Source organism: Trachurus japonicus, chromosome 1, assembly GCF_045865225.1.
Source record: "Trachurus japonicus isolate A0001 chromosome 1, Traja_1.0".
NCBI classification, from domain to species: domain Eukaryota; kingdom Metazoa; phylum Chordata; class Actinopteri; order Carangiformes; family Carangidae; genus Trachurus; species Trachurus japonicus.
Window position 1 is genome coordinate 40,359,379 of NC_140907.1, and position 18,932 is coordinate 40,378,310.

Genomic DNA, 18,932 nt, shown 5'->3' on the forward strand with positions numbered 1-18,932 from the left:
AAGCTGGAGCAGCTGGCGCGGCGCTTCGACCGCAAGGCCGCCATGAGGGAGACCTGGCTCAGCGAGAACCAGCGGCTCGTGTCCCAGGTGAGAAAAGTAGAAAATACGTAATAGGAAAAGTGGTCAAAATTACTCAAAGTTTTTTTTAAAAAATTCTAGAAAAAGTGGTTTAAAAAAAAAAGTAATAAGAAAAAGTGGTAAAATATTTTTTTCAAAAGTTTAAAAATTCTAGAAAAAAGTGGTAAAATTTCAAGAAAAAGTGGTAAGAATTTCTAAAAAGTAGAAAATACATCATAGGAAAAGTGGTCAAAATTTCTCAAAGTTTAGAAATTGTTGAAAAGTGGTAAAATTTCGCAAAGTTTTTTTTTTAAATTCTAGAAAAAGTGGTTAAAAAAAAAGTAATAAGAAAAAGTGGTAAAAAAATTTTTTTCAAAAGTTTAAAAATTCTAGAAAAAAGTGGTAAAATTTCAAGAAAAAGTGGTAAAAATTTCTAAAAAGTATAAAATACATAATAGGAAAAGTGGTCAAAATTTCTCAAAGTTTAGAAATTTTTGAAAAGTGGTAAAATTTCTCAAAGTTTTTTTTTTTAAATTCTAGAAAAAGTAGAAAGTAGAAAAAATAAATAATAAGAAAAAGTGGTAAAAAAGTTTCAAAAGTTTAAAATTTCAAGAAAAAGTGGTAAAAATTTCAAAAAAATAAGAAAAAGTGGTAAAAAAAAAATGTTCAAAAGATTAAAAATTCTAGAAAAAAGTGGTAAAATTTCAAGAAAAAGTGGTAAAAATTTCTAAAAAGAAAAAAGTAAAAAATACATAATAGGAAAAGTGGTCAAAATTTTTTTTTTATTCTAGAAAAAGTGGTCAAAAAATAAATAATAAGAAAAAGTGGTCAAAAAATAAATAATAAGAAAAAGTGGTCAAAAAATTTCAAAACTTTAAAAATTCTAGAAAAAAGTGGTAAAATTTCAAGAAATAGTGGTAAAAATGTCTTTAAAAAAAAGAAAAAAGTAAATTCATAATTAGATTTTTTTTCTTAAGGATGTTTTGTGAATCCGCCTCTCTACAGGACAACTTTGGCTTCGACCTTCAGGCCGTGGAGGCGGCGACCAAGAAGCACGAGGCCATCGAGACGGACATCGCGGCGTACGAGGAGCGCGTCCAGGCCGTGGTCTCCGTGGCGAGGGAGCTGGAGGCGGAGCGTTACCACGACATCAAGCGCGTCACGGCCCGGAAGGACAACGTGATCCGGCTGTGGGAATACCTGCTGGAGCTGCTGAAGGCGCGAAGGCTGCGGCTGGAGATGAACCTCGGCCTGCAGAGGGTCTTCCAGGAGATGCTCCACATCATGGACTGGATGGACGAGATGAAGGTAACCACGGCGACCACCAGGGGCACGCCGTCAGTCAGTGCAACCCCACGGTCTCTAACGCAGTGGTTCTCTAACTGTTTTACATCTAGGACCCTAAACTGACACAAATTAGACAAAACCCCAGAAATACACAAACATTTGTTCTGAGACTGAACAACGTTACTTTTTTAGTCAATGTACGTTCAAATTAGGGCCAATGGCGTGAATTTGTGGAAATATTTTAGAGTAATTTCTGGGGGAAAATGGTAAGATTTCTCCTAAAACATGTAAATATTTCTAGAACAAGTGGTAAAAATTCTCCAAATTTATTAATTTTTTTATTCTAGAGCGCTAAGACTTCTAAAAAAGAAGTTCAAAATTTTCTAGAAAAAAAGTGGTAAAATTTCTCAAAAACAATTCTAGAAAAAAGTGGTAAAAATTTCACAAAAGTTAAAAAATTTCACAAAAAAATTCTTTAAAAAAAGAAGAAAAAGTGGTAAAAATGTCTTTTAAAAAAAAGTTTTAAAAAGTGGTAAAAAAAATTCTCGAAAAGTGGTAAAAAAAAAAAAGTTTTGAAAAACTGGTAAAAATGTCTAAAAAAAAAGTAAAAAATGGTAAAATTTTCACAAAAGTTTAAAAATTCTAGAAAAAGTGGTAAAAAAAATTCTTTAAAAAAAAAAGAAGAAAAAGTGGTATAAATTTCTAAAAATAAAAAAGTTTTGAAAAAATTCTAGAAAAAATAAATAGTAATACCTGACAGTTATCAGTATGAGGGTGTTTTGATGAAGAGTGGGAAACACAGTTTTGTTTAGATGAACACGAGGAGCTCTCGGCCATTTTCATTGTGTAAAAGTGGCTCTGAGAGGAGGAAAGCTCAGCGACTCCTCTGGTTTCAGTGGGTTAAAGCCAGTGGTGCCGATGTAACCACCTGGGTCTGTCCGTCTGGTTTTTCCGGTGCCGGTGTAACCGTCATCTGTCCCATGTGTTTTTCCAGATGCTGCTGCTGTCCCAGGACTACGGGAAGCACCTTCTGGGAGTGGAGGACCTGCTGCAGAAACACGCGCTGGTGGAGGCCGACATCTCCATCCAGGCCGACCGCGTCAAGGCCGTCACCACCAACGCCAACAAGTACTCCGTCAACGACAACGGTCAGTCCACCGCCTTCAGGGTTACAAAGGGGTGGAAAATTTCTGGTAAATTTCCAGAAACTTTCCATGGGAAGTTAAGCTGGGGAATTTTGGAAATATTCCAAATTGGAAACTTTCCATGGGAATTATGGAAATTTATGGGAATAATTGTGAATTTATGCAAGTTAACTGGAAATTGGAGTGAGGACTGTAGCTAATATGTAGATATTTAAGTGTACTTGCGGTGAATCTGGTTGTTTTAGCCAAGATTATGCTACAATATTTTTCCCCCAACTATAATTAAGTTCCCTGTTAAGGGCCATCCTTCAATTTTGTACATTTTGGATTTATTCCTGTTTATTCCCATATATTCCCGTTAATTCCCATATATTCCTGTTAATTCCCATATATTCCTGTTAATTCCCATGGAAAGTTTACAACTTTGAAAATTCCCGGAATTTTGCAACCCTACGCCGACCCTTTTCTATCTGTGTTTTTCAGTATCACAAATGTGCACCCAGGCTTCTAGGGAGTTCAGTTCCTAATTCAGTATTTTATAAACTTCATCTTTGTATTGTTGAGGGAGGAGCAGTCATTTATCTGTAGTCGTGGTGTTTTTGCTGTGTGATTCAGTTAGTTTACAGATGAGTGGATGAGTTGGTGGGTTGTGATGTGGATGAACATGTGAACCATGAAAACTCATCATGTAAAGAGAAGAATGTTACTTTTTTAGTCAATGTACGTTCAAATTAGAGCCAATGGCGTGAATTTTTGGAAATATTGTGGAGAAATTTCTGGGGGAAAATGGTCAGATTTCTCCTAAAACATTTAAACACAAACAAGTGGTAAACCATTTTTAAATTCTAGAAAAAAAGTGGTAAGAATTCTAAAAAAGAAGTTACAAATTTTCTAGAAAAAACGTGGTAAAATCTCTCAAAGTTAAAAAATTCTCGAAAAGTGGTAAAAAATTTCTCAAAAAAAAGTTTTCAAAAAAATTCTAGAAAAAGTGGTAAAAATTTCAACAACAAAAAAATGAGAGGAAAAAGTGGTTAGTTATGTGGATGAACATGCGAACCATGAAAAAGAGAATTTTCAAAAAAAGAAAAGAAAAGTCTGACTCTTCCGGTGACGCTCCTTGTCTCCTTGTCTCCTTGTCTCCTTGTCTCCTTGTCTCCTTGTCTCCTTGTCTCCTTGTCTCCTTGCCTCTCCCTCCTCCAGGCTACAAGCCGTGCGACCCGGCGGTGATCCAGGACCGCGTGTCCCACCTGGAGTTCTGCTACCAGGAGCTGAGCCAGCTGGCGGCGGAGCGGCGAGCCCGGCTGGAGGAGAGCCGCCGCCTGTGGAGGTTCTTCTGGGAGATGGCGGAGGAGGAGGGGTGGATCCGGGAGAAGGAGCACATCCTGTCGTCCCCGGAGACGGGCAAGGACCTGACCGGGGCGCTGCGGCTGCTCGGCCAGCAGCGCTCCCTGGAGGACGAGATGAGCGGCCGCGCCGCCCACCTGCAGCTCACCATCGCCGAGGGCAACGCCATGGTCCACAACGGACACTTCGCAGCCGCCAAGATCCAGGAGCGCATCGACGACCTGCAGGTAGGGATGAAAGTACCGAGGACCGATTCACGTCAAGTACACTGCAAAAACTCAAACTCTTACCAATAATATTTGTCTTATTTCTAGTCAAGACTCATCTCATTCTATGTAAAATATGTAAAATACGTAAAAAGTAGCTTGTTTTTAGACACTTTTTACTTCTTTCAAGCATTTTTTTTACTTGAAATAAGGAGAAAAATCTGATAGTGGAGATTATTGTAAAAGGTTTGAAAGTCCGAGGCTCGATCCAAAAACGCCTTAACACAGCAGAAAATCACGTTGTTTGATCTGAAACTGTTTAACACGACAAAAAGCCGAACCACGACATGATGATGTAGTTTGATCCGACACTAGACTGTTGCTCTAATGTGGCGTTTTTTTAATCCTAGGTTAACCGGATAATAAATTCATAACCGGATAACAGATTGCCTACTCGGGTACCCGTGCACATCCCTAATTTCTAGTCAAAACTAATGTCATTATACGTAAAATCACATAAAAAGCAGCTTGTTTTTAGACACTTTTTACTTCTTTCAAGCTGATTTTTTACTTGCAATAAGTAGAAAAATCTGATAGTGGAGCAAGTTTTTCTTTCTTATTACAAACACAACATTTTTTCTACTTATTTCAAGTGAAAATGATCTAAAAACAAGTTAATTTTTAGGTGATGAGTCTTATTTTAAGTGGAAAGAGATTAGTTTTGACTAGAAATGAGACATTTTGACAAGAAATAAGACAAATATTCTTGGAAAGATTTTGAGTTTTGCAGTGTAGCTACTGTATAAACTAGTCCTGAAGTCAAACACACACACACTGCAAAAACTCAAAATCTTACCAAGAATATTTGTCTTATTTCTAGAAAAAAAAAAAATTCTAGTCAAAACAAATCTCATTCTACTTAAAATCAGACTCATCACATTAAAAGCAGCTTGTTTTTAGACACTTTTTACTTCTTTCAAGCAGATTTTCACTTGAAATAAGTAGAAAAATCTGACAGTGGAGCAAGTTAAGTAAATGTAAAAGAATGAATAATTATAACTAATAACAGTAATGATTCTTTTGGTCTCATTATTTTGTACTGTTGATATTCTAGGTTATCTAATCCTATAGAGTGTATACAGACAAATACAAGCCCTGCACTGCAAAAACTCAAAATCTTACCAAGAATATTTGTCTCATTTGTTGTCAAAATGTCTCATTTCTAGTCAAAACAAATCTCATTCTACTTAAAATTTAGACACTTTTTACTTCTTTCAAGCAGATTTTCACTTGAAATAAGTAGAAAAATCTGATAGTGGAGCAAGTTTTTCTTTCTTATTACAAGCACAAAAATTTTTCTACTTATTTGAAGTGAAAATTAGTTTGAAACAAGTGAAAATGATCTAAAAACAAGTTAATTTTTAGGTGATGAGTCTTATTTTAAGTGGAAAGAGATCAGTTTAGACTAGAAATGAGACATTTTGACAAGAAATAAGACAAATATTCTTGGAAAGATTTTGAGTTTTTGCAGTGAAAGAAAAAAAGAAAGACAAATTAACATAGAAAAATGAAAGATACTGAATTAATTAAACAGTTTACATAATGAAAAAGGAAAAAAATGAATACAATTCCAAATTGACAGATGCAGAAATGCTCCAAATCTTTTAACTAAAAGCTGTGTATTGTTCCTTTAGGCCCAGTGGGCGGCGTTGGAGCGCCTGGCGGCGGAGAGGAAGCGGCGTCTGGAAGCAGCTCTGGCGCTGCACCAGTTCCAGACGGACGCGGACGACGTGGACGCGTGGCTGCTGGACGCGCTGCGCATCGTGTCCAGCGGAGAGACGGGACACGACGAGTTCTCCACCACGGCGCTGGTCAGGAAGCACAAGGACGCCGCCGCCGAGGTGGCCAGCTACCGGCCCGTCATCGACTCGCTGCACGAGCAGGTAGGACGCCAAGACGCTGCATCGCCATGACATCACCGTTACCGAGGCCGCAGCTGTTCCCTTAGCAACAGACTCTCTGTTATTAACGAGTCGATTAGTGCAGATTATTGTTTTTCTGTTTGATAAGAACAGAAACTAAAATACACAACAAACCCATTGATCCATTAAGGACAATTCCGGTCAAATTCAACTGGGGGCTGTATGTTCCTAACATTTTAGGTCTAAAAGAAGGAATCTGAAGATTTTCAGTCTCCCAGAGTTTCGCGCGAGACCCAAGTTGACGCTCGGTGTGTTCAGGTGCAGTGGGAAAAGCTCCCGTTTGTGTCATAAACACAGGAATATCAACTCTTTACTTGCTTCAAGTAAAAAAAACTTCTCGGCGCATGTTTGAGTCGGCATCTGACCCTGTCTGTGGAAAAAAATGTACACTTGAAGTAAGTGCAGAGTTGATATTCCTGTGTTTATGACACCAACGGGAGCTTCCCACTGCACCTGAACACACCGAGCGTCAACTTGGGTCTCGACTCCGCCAGACTTTGAATTAGATCTAGTTTTACAAACATGTCGGCTTGTTGAAGTAAATAAACTTCTGGGTGCATGTTTGAGTCTCCATCTGACGCTGTCTGTGGCTTTGAGGGATGGAAACAGCCTAAGCAGCAGAACTTCAATCCGCTCCCATTCATCGCTGCCGTGGCGACGCGGGGACAGACACAACTACCGCAAAACAGGAGACATTAAACTGAAAATCTTCAGATTCCTTCTTTTAGACCTAAAATGATAGGAAAATACAGCCTGAAGTGAATTTGCCCAGAATTCCCCTTTAAAACCAGTCAGCTGCTGAATTAGATGACTGAGCTTCTCCGAGCTCCTTCAGTTTGTATAGAGGTAACTTAGATGGAGAAATTGGTACTGGTTCTTGTTCTGACAGTAAAAATATTTAACTCAAACTTAACATTTGACCCTTATTTCAGAGTTACCTCTGTCTGTTTGTGCATTGAGGCTAAATCTAAGCTGGTCATACAACGCAAGAAAGAGGAAACTAACTCCTATTGGTTCATAAATGGTAGCAGCCTGTTGTACAGTTGAGCGAGTTGAACATCTACACACAGAGAGAAAGGGGTAACTCTAGTTACTGTGTTCTCTGGTTGTTTCACTGCAGTTTTTAGGAATTACTGTGAAAAACACCCACAAATATAAATATATCCCAAATAAAACGTTGAGTCAAGATATTTATCCACATGATGTAGCAGACCTGTAATGTCCCAAAAATGACAAAATCTCATTTTTGACAAAAAATGAGTTACCCCCTTCTTGCGTTATAGGGCAGTATGGACTGTGGAATTTTGAATAGCCAAAATACAGAAGTTATCATGACGTGAACCTACGACCGTTGATTCGGTGGAAACCCGGCTTAACGGGCGGGGGGGGGGGTTATACTTTACAGCCCAGTACAGGACGTTATGGATTTAGACAAAACAATAGTAACACATCTGTTCTACAGCAGAAAGTAAAAACAATAATCACCTCCATACAATGACCTGCATTAATGAATAATGTTTCCTTCCAGGCGGCGTCTCTTCCCGAGGACACGGCCCAGTCGGAGGAGGTGCGTGGCCGCCTGGCCGGCATCGAGGAGCGCTACAAGGAGGTGTCGGAGCTCACCAAGCTGAGGAAGCAGGCGCTGCAGGACGCGCTGGCGCTCTACAAGATGTTCAGCGAGGCCGACGCCTGCGAGGTCTGGATCGACGAGAAGGAGCAGTGGCTCAACAGCATGGAGATCCCCGAGAAGCTGGAGGACCTGGAGGTGGTGCAGCACCGGTAGGAGAACACAACACACCGCTGCACGGCAAAAACTATATATATATAGAATATTCGTCTCATTTCTGGTCAAAATGTCTCATTTCTAGTCAAAACTAATCTCTTTCTACTTAAAATAAGACTCATCACCTAAATATGAACTTGTTTTTAGGTCATTTTCACTTGTTTCAAACTAATTTTCACTTGAAATAAGTAGAAAAAATGTTTGTGTTTGTAATAAGAAAGAAAAACTTGCTCCACTATCAGATTTTTCTACTTATTTCAAGTGAAAATCTGCTTGAAAGAAGTAAAAAGTGTCTAAAAACAAGCTGCTTTTAATGTGATGAGTCTTATTCTAAGTAGAATGAGATTTGTTTTGACTAGAAATAAGACAAATATTCTTGGTAAGATTTAGAGTTTTGCAGTGCAGGGCTTATAATTTGTCTATATACACTCTATAAAATCAGATTATTACTAAATAATAAGACCAAAAGAATCATTACTCTACTTATTATTATTCAGTATTTTACATTTTAAAGTTTTCTTCAAACTCAACAGAGAACTACATAACTAACTCATCACTGAGCTTCTTCCATAGTTTAACTCCCAAAACTGAAACACATTTGTATTTTACATTAGTTCTTACAACCATTAACCCTCTTAAATTATACAGTAGTTTCCTTTTCTTAATCTAAATAACTGAAGAATAGAAACCAGAAGGCTGCTGAACTATGATTTCCATTGTTTTTAAGAACACAATATCTGAGAATGTTAATGCACAGGAACTTATAAACAGTGAGTTGGTAGATTCACAATAACACACTTAGTTTATTATTCTAAGGGTCTATGTTGGTTTTATATATGTCATATATGGGAATATAAGAGAATAATATAAAATATGCAGACATTACTTATTCTAACGAGGACTCTCTCTCTGTGTGTTGCAGGTTTGAGAGTCTGGAGCCGGAGATGAACAGCCAGGCGTCACGCGTTGCCGTGGTGAACCAGATCGCCAGGCAGCTGATCCACAACGGCCATCCCAGCGAGAAGGACATCAAGACGCAGCAGGACAAACTCAACAACAGGTAGGACACCAGACACAGAGACACAAAGACACGAGACATCTGGCCCGTCCCGTCACTCCTTCACTCTAAACTCACACGTTCACATGACGCTGAAAAAACTAATGAATTAACCTTTAACCCGACTGTAACTGGACGACTGGCGTCCATGGAAACACGTTAGTCCGACTAATACAAGCCGACTAAGACGGTGGTTCTCAACGTGGGGTCCGGAGAGAGTTCAAGGGGGTCCCCAACTTTTTCTAGAAATTTTACCACTTTTTTTGAGAATTTTTACCACTTACCACTTTTTTCTAGAAAAAAATTATACCACTTTTTCTCCAGAAATTTCTCTACAATATTTCCAAAAATTCACACCGTTGGCCCTAATTTCAACATACATTGACTAAAAAAAATAGTATATAGTAAATAGTAAAAAGTTTGTTTTTTTTTAATTGAGAAGAAACTGGTAAAATTACTCATTCTAGAAAAAGTGGTAACATTTTTCAAAAAAAAAAAAAAAAAGTGGTACAATTTCTCTAAAAAAGTTGAAACATTTTTAGAAAATAGTGGTAAAAATTCTCCCAAAAAAAAATGAACAAAAAAGTTTTAAAAAAAATACATTTTATAAGAAACTGGTAACATTTCTCAAAGAAATTCTAGGAAAAGTGGTAACATTTTTCAAAAAATTTGAAAAATTTGAAAAATTTTCAAAAAATTTGAAAAATGTGGTAAAATTCCTAAAAAAAAAGGGGGGCAAACAATAATACAAAAGAGGTAAAATTTCTTCAAAAAAATAGTAAAAAGTAGAACAGAAAAATTGAGAAGAAACTGTTAAAAAAAAATCTTTTAAATTCAGTTTTGTTGTACTGGGTATACTGAAATATTTATGCATTTTCAGTGGGTATACTGAGTAGACTTGAGTATCACATAGACTCCACCAGTGGTTTTCTGACTGCGTCTCTCTGCCCGGCCACCAGGTGGAGCCAGTTCCGGGACCTGGTGGACCAGAAGAAGGAGTCCCTGAACTCGGCGCTGGGCGTGCAGAACTACCACCTGGACTGCAACGAGACCAAGTCGTGGATCAAGGAGAAGACCAAGGTGATCGAGTCGACCCAGGAGCTGGGCAACGACCTGACGGGCGTCATGGCGCTGCAGAGGAAGCTGACGGGGATGGAGCGAGACCTCGCCGCCATCGAGGACAAGGTACTTAACACCAGGCTGCTTTTTATTGATTTTAGTTCGGCTTTCAACTCGATCCAAACACACGTTCGTCTTAAAGGGATAGTATCATTTTTTTAAAGTGAGGTTGTATGATCTACAAATAGCCCCTAAGTACTTTAATTGCAGTAGAAGACTCTCTGCACTCCTCCCGTTAGCAACGCCAGCCCATAATAGCCCTGCCCAGAGATTTACAACATACAGTGTTGTGAACAGACCCAAAGAAACGGCCTATTTTCACGGCCTAAAAGAGGTTTTACCTGAAAAAAAGTTTTTATTTGGACCTAACCAACTGCTGATCGGCGGGGGCTAACCCTGGACGGAGGGATACGTGAGTTGGTTAGGTCCAAATAAAAACTGTGTTTTTCCTGCACTTTGAAGGGCTGGAAAAAATTATATTATAGTGAACAATGGAACTGTGTATTTTTAAATATTGTGCAATGTGCATTTGTTGGCCTTTTTTACATCCAGAGAGTCCAGGTTTTGAAAAGGGTTTAAGTTCACTTTATAATGGAGTATGTTAATTTATAGGCTCCTACAGTATTTGTGTGCAGATAAATGTTAAAAATGCTAAAGACTAAAAATCATAGAGAGAATCGGCAATATCGTAGAATCACAATTTAAATCGAATCGCCATCCAAAAAATCGTAGAAGAATGGAATCGGGAGAAAAGCGTATCGTCCCAGCCCTAGTGTACAGCCTACTAATGATTGTGTGATTGTGACCAACTTGTGGTTAAGTAAACTTTGAACTCTTTGCAGCTGGGCGACCTGCGTGGCGAGGCGGCGCGGCTGGCCGAGCAGCACCCCGACCAGGCCACGGCCATCACCGGCCGGCTGGCCGAGATCACCGCCGTCTGGGAGGAGATGAAGGACACGCTGAAGAACCGCGAGGAGTCGCTGGGCGAGGCCAGAAAGCTGCAGCAGTTCCTCCGAGAGCTCGACGACTTCCAGGTCCGGAAACACTCTAACAGCACCAACACAGTTTTGTTCCCCAAAGCCATCCAGACTCTCAACAAACACACACAGTACATTCATCATTGCTCCACATACCCCTATCTAGAGCTCTGTAACAGAGAGTAGTGACAGCATTGGTCCAATGGCAGCGCCTCCTGGTGGAGGAATATGGGTTTTGCTAAAGAACTGACATCTCTGCATTGTTGGTGAATGAGCAGTGTGGTGTTTTCAATAATTTAAGGACATGTATAGATCACCCACGTTAATAGCATCATTGAGGATCCTTTACAGATAAACATTAACACATAGGAGAGTAAAAGAAAAACAGTTTTCTACATGAATGTTTCAATCTACATTTTGTAATAAACAAATTCTAAGTATAATCTGATATGACCAAGACACCTAAAAACAAAAACACGGCCGTTTTCATCAATTTACCAGCAAGTGGGCAACACACATACATTGGAGTGAATGGGTTTTCTGGGCGCTTTTGCAATACCCATATCCTGCCACTAGGGGCGCAAAACCCTTAAACCCTTAAACCCTTAAACCCTTACCACGGGAGTCAATGGAGGTGTCCTTACTCTCTTTTCCAGTGCTCTACCCCTATCCACCACTTTATTTTCCCATGATCCATTGCGTCACACCACAACAGAAGTGGGTTTTAGTAGCATTTTAGCGAGCGGCTAACTGGTAGCGTTAGCGGCTAACTGGTAGCGTTAGCGGCTAACTGGTAGCGTTAGCCACCAGTTCTAGCGAGCGGCTAACTGGTAGCGTTAGCGGCTAACTGGTAGCGTTAGCCACCGGTGTAGGTACCAAATGTGGGGGCTCCAGGCTGCCAAAACCGTTTTGACTAAATCTGATGTTTGTTAAGTCTATAAAACGAATTATTGAACAAACATTACTATTTCTGTGTGCACGTTTTTGTAATTAGTCATGGTTATCGTAGTTGTTAGCTTTGCTGCTGCTGACAGCTAACAGCAGCAGCTAAGCTAACAGCAGGACATCAGCTGTTAAAACCCTCCCGTTGTGGGACACGACATGAAACTACTCCAGTTAGCTCAGTCATGTTGGAACTAGGATATCCGCTGGAGAAAATATTTTTTTCATGGGCCGTTTATCGAGTTATTGTTTATTGACACTGCTAACGGCTAACAGCTAACGGTTAGCCCTGCTAATCTAAAATGTTTGTTCAACAATTCGTTTTATAGACTTCATAAACATCAGAGTAGTCACAACTAGGGATGTCCCGATCCGATCACGTGATCGGAAATCGGGGTCGATCACGTGGTTTCAGACTCGATCGGAATCGGACGTTACATCCCGATCAGGAATCGGATATATTACATATCTACATGTCAGGGTTTTCCTATCTGTCTAAAGCGAAGACGGGCCGCATGGGGGGCGTTCAGATGTATTACTTTTACTGTAGACGTTCGTCATGTGCGCTCATTACCCAAAGCGACGCGCATTCGGTGCAGCGTGCTTGTGTTTTGTGCATGGTCTGTGGCACAGCTCCACGGTGTGTGTGTGTGGCTGCGTCGTCGCGGACAAGTAACGATATGAAATGACGGCGCTTGCGAGAGTGTGAGAGACGATCGTGTCACCGTGTCAGCTCACTGTTTGTTTGTGTGTGTGTGGCTGCGTTGTTTCACTGCTGACTTCCAAGCAGCTTGTTGTTGATGTTTGAGCGCTACACACACCTGCAGCAACAACAGCCACTGCAGCTTCTACTGAGAGCGAGTCAGACGTAACGCACGTGAGACCGACACACGGACCGACCGCGCAGATGTCGCGGACATTGTTAAACTTCTCATACTGTTGAATAAAAAACTACCGTTGTGTTGCGTGATGGCAGATACAGAACCAGGTATTTATTTAAAGTTAGAGAGGGAGAAGGAACAAGGTGAGCTGGGTGAGGGAGGGAGGGAGGGAGGGAGAAGGAGCGGAGTGAGTGAGGGAGGGAGAAGGAGCGGAGTGAGTGAGGGAGGGAGAAGGAGCGGAGTGAGGGAGGGAGGGAGAAGGAGCGGAGTGAGGGAGGGAGGGAGAAGGAGCGAGGTGAGGGAGGGGGGGGGCAGGGGAGAGAGGCTGGTGATTGAGAAAGACATGATAAGCTATTTTATTTTTGACCAAATGTTCTTGTTGTTGACTTATGGATAACGGCATTAATATTATACTGTGGAGCTACTGTGCTAATATACATTGAGAGTTTGATATCATGGCATGTCTTACAATACTGCAATAAATGTCATGGGCTTGTTATTGAGGTAGAGTATTACTGTGAGATTGTGATATTGTTACATCCCTAGTAGAGCACAAAGAACAGAAAAATAGTGGGATGATACAGTTGATCTACATTAAAAACTTTACTGCATTGCCAAAGTATCGGATCGGGACTCGGTATCGGCAGATACTCAAAATCAAATGACTCGGACTCGGACTCGGGGGCAAAAAAATGTGATCGGGACATCCCTAGTCACAACGGTGATATAGTAACGTGAAAATGTGACATAAAGCTAAGTAAATGATCGTATTTTATGGTAGAAATAAGGTCCAGGTTGTAAAAAAAACGGAAATGATCCTTTAATGCAGTGACAATAAAGGCGTCTTTCTCTCTCTGTCTCTCTGTCTGCTCCAGTCGTGGCTGTCGCGCACGCAGACGGCCATCGCCTCGGAGGACATGCCCAACACGCTGGCCGAGGCCGAGAAGCTGATGGCGCAGCACGAGGGCATCAAGAACGAGGTGCGCAACTACGAGGAGGACTACCAGAAGATGAGGGACATGGGGGAGATGGTGACGCGGGGCCAGGAGGACGCGCAGCACATGTTCCTACGGCAACGGCTGCAGGCGCTCGACACCGGCTGGAACGAGCTGCACAAGATGTGGGAGAACCGGCAGAACCTGCTGTCCCAGTCCCACGCCTACCAGCTGTTCCTCCGGGACACCAAGCAGGCCGAGGCCTTCCTCAACAACCAGGTACCAGTCCCCTAGACCCCTAGACCCCTAGAGCCCTAGACCCCTAGACCCCTAGAGCCCTAGATCTCTAGACCCCTAGAGCCCTAGACCCCTAGACCCCTAGACCCTTAGACTACCAGCTGTTCCTCCGGGACACCAAGCAGGCCGAGGCCTTCCTCAACAACCAGGTACCAGTCCCCTAGAGCCCTAGAGCCCTAGAGCCCTAGACCCCTAGAGCCCTAGATCTCTAGACCCCTAGAGCCCTAGACCCCTAGACCCCTAGACTCCTAGACCCCTAGACCCTTAGACTACCAGCTGTTCCTCCGGGACACCAAGCAGGCCGAGGCCTTCCTCAACAACCAGGTACCAGTCCCCTAGAGCCCTAGAGCCCTAGACCCCTAGAGCCCTAGACCACCAGACCATCAGACCCTTAGACTACCAGCTGTTCCTCCGGGACACCAAGCAGGCCGAGGCCTTCCTCAACAACCAGGTACCAGTCCCCTAGACCCCTAGAGCCCTAGAGCCCTAGACCCCTAAACCACCAGACCCTTAGACTACCAGCTGTTCCTCCGGGACACCAAGCAGGCCGAGGCCTTCCTCAACAACCAGGTACCAGTCCCCTAGAGCCCTAGAGCCCTAGAGCCCTAGACCCCTAGAGCCCTAGATCTCTAGACCCCTAGAGCCCTAGACCCCTAGACCCCTAGACTCCTAGACCCCTAGACCCTTAGACTACCAGCTGTTCCTCCGGGACACCAAGCAGGCCGAGGCCTTCCTCAACAACCAGGTACCAGTCCCCTAGAGCCCTAGAGCCCTAGACCCCTAGAGCCCTAGACCACCAGACCATCAGACCCTTAGACTACCAGCTGTTCCTCCGGGACACCAAGCAGGCCGAGGCCTTCCTCAACAACCAGGTACCAGTCCCCTAGACCCCTAGAGCCCTAGAGCCCTAGAGCCCTAGACCCCTAAACCACCAGACCCTTAGACTACCAGCTGTTCCTCCGGGACACCAAGCAGGCCGAGGCCTTCCTCAACAACCAGGTACCAGTCCCCTAGAGCCCTAGACCCCTAGACCCCTAGACCCCTAGAGCCCTAGAGCCCTAGACCCCTAAACCACCAGACCCTTAGACTACCAGCTGTTCCTCCGGGACACCAAGCAGGCCGAGGCCTTCCTCAACAACCAGGTACCAGTCCCCTAGAGCCCTAGACCCCTAGAGCCCTAGAGCCCTAGACCCCTAGACCCCTAAACCACCAGACCCTTAGACTACCAGCTGTTCCTCCGGGACACCAAGCAGGCCGAGGCCTTCCTCAACAACCAGGTACCAGTCCCCTAGATCCCTAGAGCCCTAGAGCCCTAGACCCCTAGTGCCCTAGACCCCTAGAGCCCTAGACCCTTAGACTACCAGCTGTTCCTCCGGGACACTAAGCAGGCCGAGGCCTTCCTCAACAACCAGGTACCAGTCCCCTAGAGCCCTAGACCCCTAAAGCCCTAGACCCCTAGACCCCTAGACCCCCAGACACCAAGCAGGCCGAGGCCTTCCTCAACAACCAGGTACAAGACCCCTAGAGCCCTAGAGCCCTAGAGCCCTGGAGCCCTAGAGCCCTAGAGCCCTGGAGCCTTAGACCCCTAGAGCCCTAGACTACCAGACCACCAGACCCTTAGACTACAAGACCCCTAGAGCCCTAGAGCCCTAGACCCCTAGACCCCTAGACCCCTAGACCCCCAGTCCCACGCCTACCAGCCCTAGAGCCCTAGACCCCTAGACCCCTAGACCCCTAGACCCCCAGTCCCACGCCTACCAGCTGTTCCTCCGGGACACCAAGCAACACCAAGCAAAAAAAAAAGTGTTTGTATGCCAAAAATATTTCAGTTCAGTTCAGTTCAGTTTTATTTATATCCCGAGGGACATTGGATTTGCAGCAAGCATTACAAACACAAGACAAAAAACAGCATCCAAGACATCGACATGTCGCTAGCCACAACATAGTGCAGTAATACATTTAAAAAAAACAGTATGAATAATAAAAACATACTACTACTACTACTACTACTACTACTACTAATAAATGACTGTTGACCCCAACAGGAGTACGTCCTGGCCCACACAGAGATGCCCACCACCCTGGAGGGGGCCGAGGCCGCCATCAAGAAGCAGGAGGACTTCATGACCACCATGGACGCCAACGAGGACAAGATCAACAGCGTGGTGGAGGCTGGCAGACGGCTCGCCAGCGACGGAAACATCAACGCAGAGCGCATCCAGGAGAGAGTCGCCTCCATCGACGACAGGTAGGGAGGGGGGGTGCTCTTTCTATCTATCTGGTCTGATCTCCATCCACGACAGGTAAACACCGGGCCAGATCACTGGAGAACACAACCAGGGTCTGGTCTGGACCGGTTGGACAGAAGGAGTCTGAGGAACGCGGGTATTTTTGAAACCGTGTGTTTCTCTTCACAGTTTGTTCTTTCATCCACACGTAACCACAGTCATGGGCTCCTGAAACCAGAGTTTTTTGTAACCGGTAGTGATGTGTCTTGCCGTGCCAAGGCTTCGAAGCGCGCGTCGAGTAATCCAGGAAGTATTTTGTGAAGCGCGTATCGAAGCGTGTATCGATGACGTGTGAGATGACGTCCGAAGCCTCGCTGGCCCGTTGCTCCGCCTACTGGTCCAGGAAGCGGTTCGTGATTTGGTGATTTGGTGGTGCGCTATTCGAAATAGGAGGCAGAGTGAAACGCAGTGGAGGTTCCCCTGCATCTTGTGGTGTTTCTGCATCGATTGCAACACGTGTTTCAAGAGTATTCTCTATATTCTGAATAAAAATTATTCCATAAGTTCAACAAGCACATTCACTGCCCCACAACCCACGTTAACAGAAGTGTAACGGAGATCCACGGGTATAGTCACAGTCACGACCGTCACGACTCATGAGGTACCAGTAAAGACAAGAAATAACATATTACGGTTAGCGAAACGATTAGCATCGTTGCCTGCGGTGCGGGAGATCCGTGTTCGAGTCCCACTCAGGGCCTGAAACTCTTTTTATAGACAGTCTATGGCCTGAACAACATTGGTCACACAAGCTTATTGTCCTCACTCTCATTCCCACTTTCCCTTATGACTCTTTATGGACACAAATCGCCTATTTAAACCAGTAAAAAGTTCAAATATATAACTAAATATATATATAGCTACACTACAGACTACTATTTCATTGTAATATTTTTTCCTGTTTAATTCTTTTTGGCCAGTAGATGGCCTAGTAGAGCAACTGAAGCCCCAAGAAGCTTTGCCCTTGATGAACCAATTTGATGGAAAGCTTCGAATGCTTCATGAGGCTTCATCTGGACATCACTAGTAACCGGAGTCCAGGTGAACTTTTTAGAAAAGTCCGGTTTCAGCTTCATGTGTGGACAGGAAAACCGAGGAAAACCGCAATTTCTTGATGACATTGTTCGACGTCACACTGTGCGACGGTAAACAGTGAGTTGTATCCATGGAGACTTGTGGAGATGTGACCAGCTGACGGAGTTGCTGTTACTGGTGCTATTTATCATTTAGCATTTAGCATAGCCATTGTTGTTTCTCCGGTATGAATTTTTCCAGCCTTGTGATTGGCTACAATGGCCTTCCTGTTAGGAGTGACATCGCCACCTACTGCTTTGGAATGCACATGACATTGTTTGAGGCGGATTTTGCGGTTTCATGTTGGACGCAAACATTTTTTTAACCGGGGTCCATAAAAGTTGATGTTGATGTTGGTTTCTAAAGCTGATTGTTTACATCATGAGTCCACGTCTACAACACTCTAAGATGGTCTCTCTGTTCCAGACACAAGAAGAACCGTGAAGCTGCTGTGGAGCTGCTGATGAGGCTGAAGGACAACAGAGACCTGCAGAAGTTCCTGCAGGACTGTCAGGAGGTGGGTGAGACCGCCACCTAGATCCTTCTCCTGAGTGGATTAGTTTAGTTTAGCTTAGTTTAGTTTATTAGTTTAATAAGGGACAGAGTGCAATTACATTAATCATTTAAAGGGGAAAAAATGAAAAGATGGTTGCACCAGATTTAGCTCCCAGCTAATTTCCATCTGTAGTCCCTACACATAACATAAAAGTAATAAAATACACAGAATACAAGCTACTATACAAAGATGAGGCATAAACAGACACAGTTAGACAATGGACAACACTTAGACAACAACATGTATGAGGTAGGCAAAGTGCAAAGTGCTCATAGCAGCAAGATTATTCATAGTATTGATCATAATAAATAAAGTAATAATAAAGATAAAACATAAGAGTTGCAACAGTGGCAGATGTAATACCAACGATGGTAATTCTCAGTTACAAAAATAAAAAGTTACCAGCTATGGTGATGTGACAGATGTATCTGTGGATATCAGATGAATAACAGAGACAAGAAGTGCTAACGACAAAGAGAAGCAGCCTAATGAGTCGGGCAGAGAGCCTGACAGCTCCATCCAGTGTTGGAAACTCTGATGACTAAGGAGCCATTTCTTTGTGGCAAGATAGAAGCTGTGATAGTTTTTGTTGAGGACTAAGCTGTTGTTGTTGTGTTGTTGTGTTGTCATTGTGCAGCTGTCCCTGTGGATCAACGAGAAGATGCTGACGGCTCAGGACATGACCTACGACGAGGCCAGAAACCTGCACAGCAAGTGGCTGAAGCACCAGGCCTTCATGGCCGAGCTGCAGTCCAACAAGGAGTGGCTGGACAAGATACAGAAGGTACGGGGGGAGGGACCGACCGGCTGGTTGACCTAAAGAACTCATATAAATATCGCGATATCTTTTTTGACGGTTTTTAAATCGATTTCTTTTTCAAAAATCGATTTTTTTTTTAAACGCCCTTTTTTGAATTTTTTTAAATATTGTGCAATGTGCATTTGTTCGCCTTTTTTACATCCAGAGAGTCCAGGTTTTGAAAAGGGTTTCAGTTCACTTTA

The 18,932-nt window shown here is 43.1% G+C and overlaps 1 protein-coding gene and 1 long non-coding RNA gene across 3 annotated transcripts in view; both read left to right on the forward strand.

Annotated features, from left to right (window-relative positions):
- The window catches only part of LOC146992621 (spectrin beta chain, non-erythrocytic 1-like), an 81,962-nt gene that overhangs the window by 37,837 nt on the left and 25,193 nt on the right, over positions 1 to 18,932 (forward strand). For both annotated transcript variants that reach the window (XM_085787710.1, XM_085787720.1), the window contains 13 exons: positions 1 to 87; positions 1,063 to 1,365; positions 2,339 to 2,492; positions 3,690 to 4,060; positions 5,734 to 5,982; positions 7,550 to 7,800; positions 8,727 to 8,864; positions 9,821 to 10,046; positions 10,823 to 11,014; positions 13,656 to 13,994; positions 16,058 to 16,260; positions 17,801 to 17,891; positions 18,568 to 18,714. The exon at positions 1 to 87 is cut by the window's left edge and continues 72 nt beyond it. In XM_085787710.1, the coding sequence (XP_085643836.1) occupies positions 1 to 87; positions 1,063 to 1,365; positions 2,339 to 2,492; positions 3,690 to 4,060; positions 5,734 to 5,982; positions 7,550 to 7,800; positions 8,727 to 8,864; positions 9,821 to 10,046; positions 10,823 to 11,014; positions 13,656 to 13,994; positions 16,058 to 16,260; positions 17,801 to 17,891; positions 18,568 to 18,714 (2,751 nt within the window). The remainder of the gene's footprint in view (positions 88 to 1,062; positions 1,366 to 2,338; positions 2,493 to 3,689; positions 4,061 to 5,733; positions 5,983 to 7,549; positions 7,801 to 8,726; positions 8,865 to 9,820; positions 10,047 to 10,822; positions 11,015 to 13,655; positions 13,995 to 16,057; positions 16,261 to 17,800; positions 17,892 to 18,567; positions 18,715 to 18,932) is intronic.
- LOC146992622 (uncharacterized) lies at positions 11,201 to 11,389 on the forward strand. Its single transcript, XR_015036656.1, has 2 exons — positions 11,201 to 11,263; positions 11,327 to 11,389. It is a non-coding gene; the product is annotated as an uncharacterized LOC146992622 (long non-coding RNA).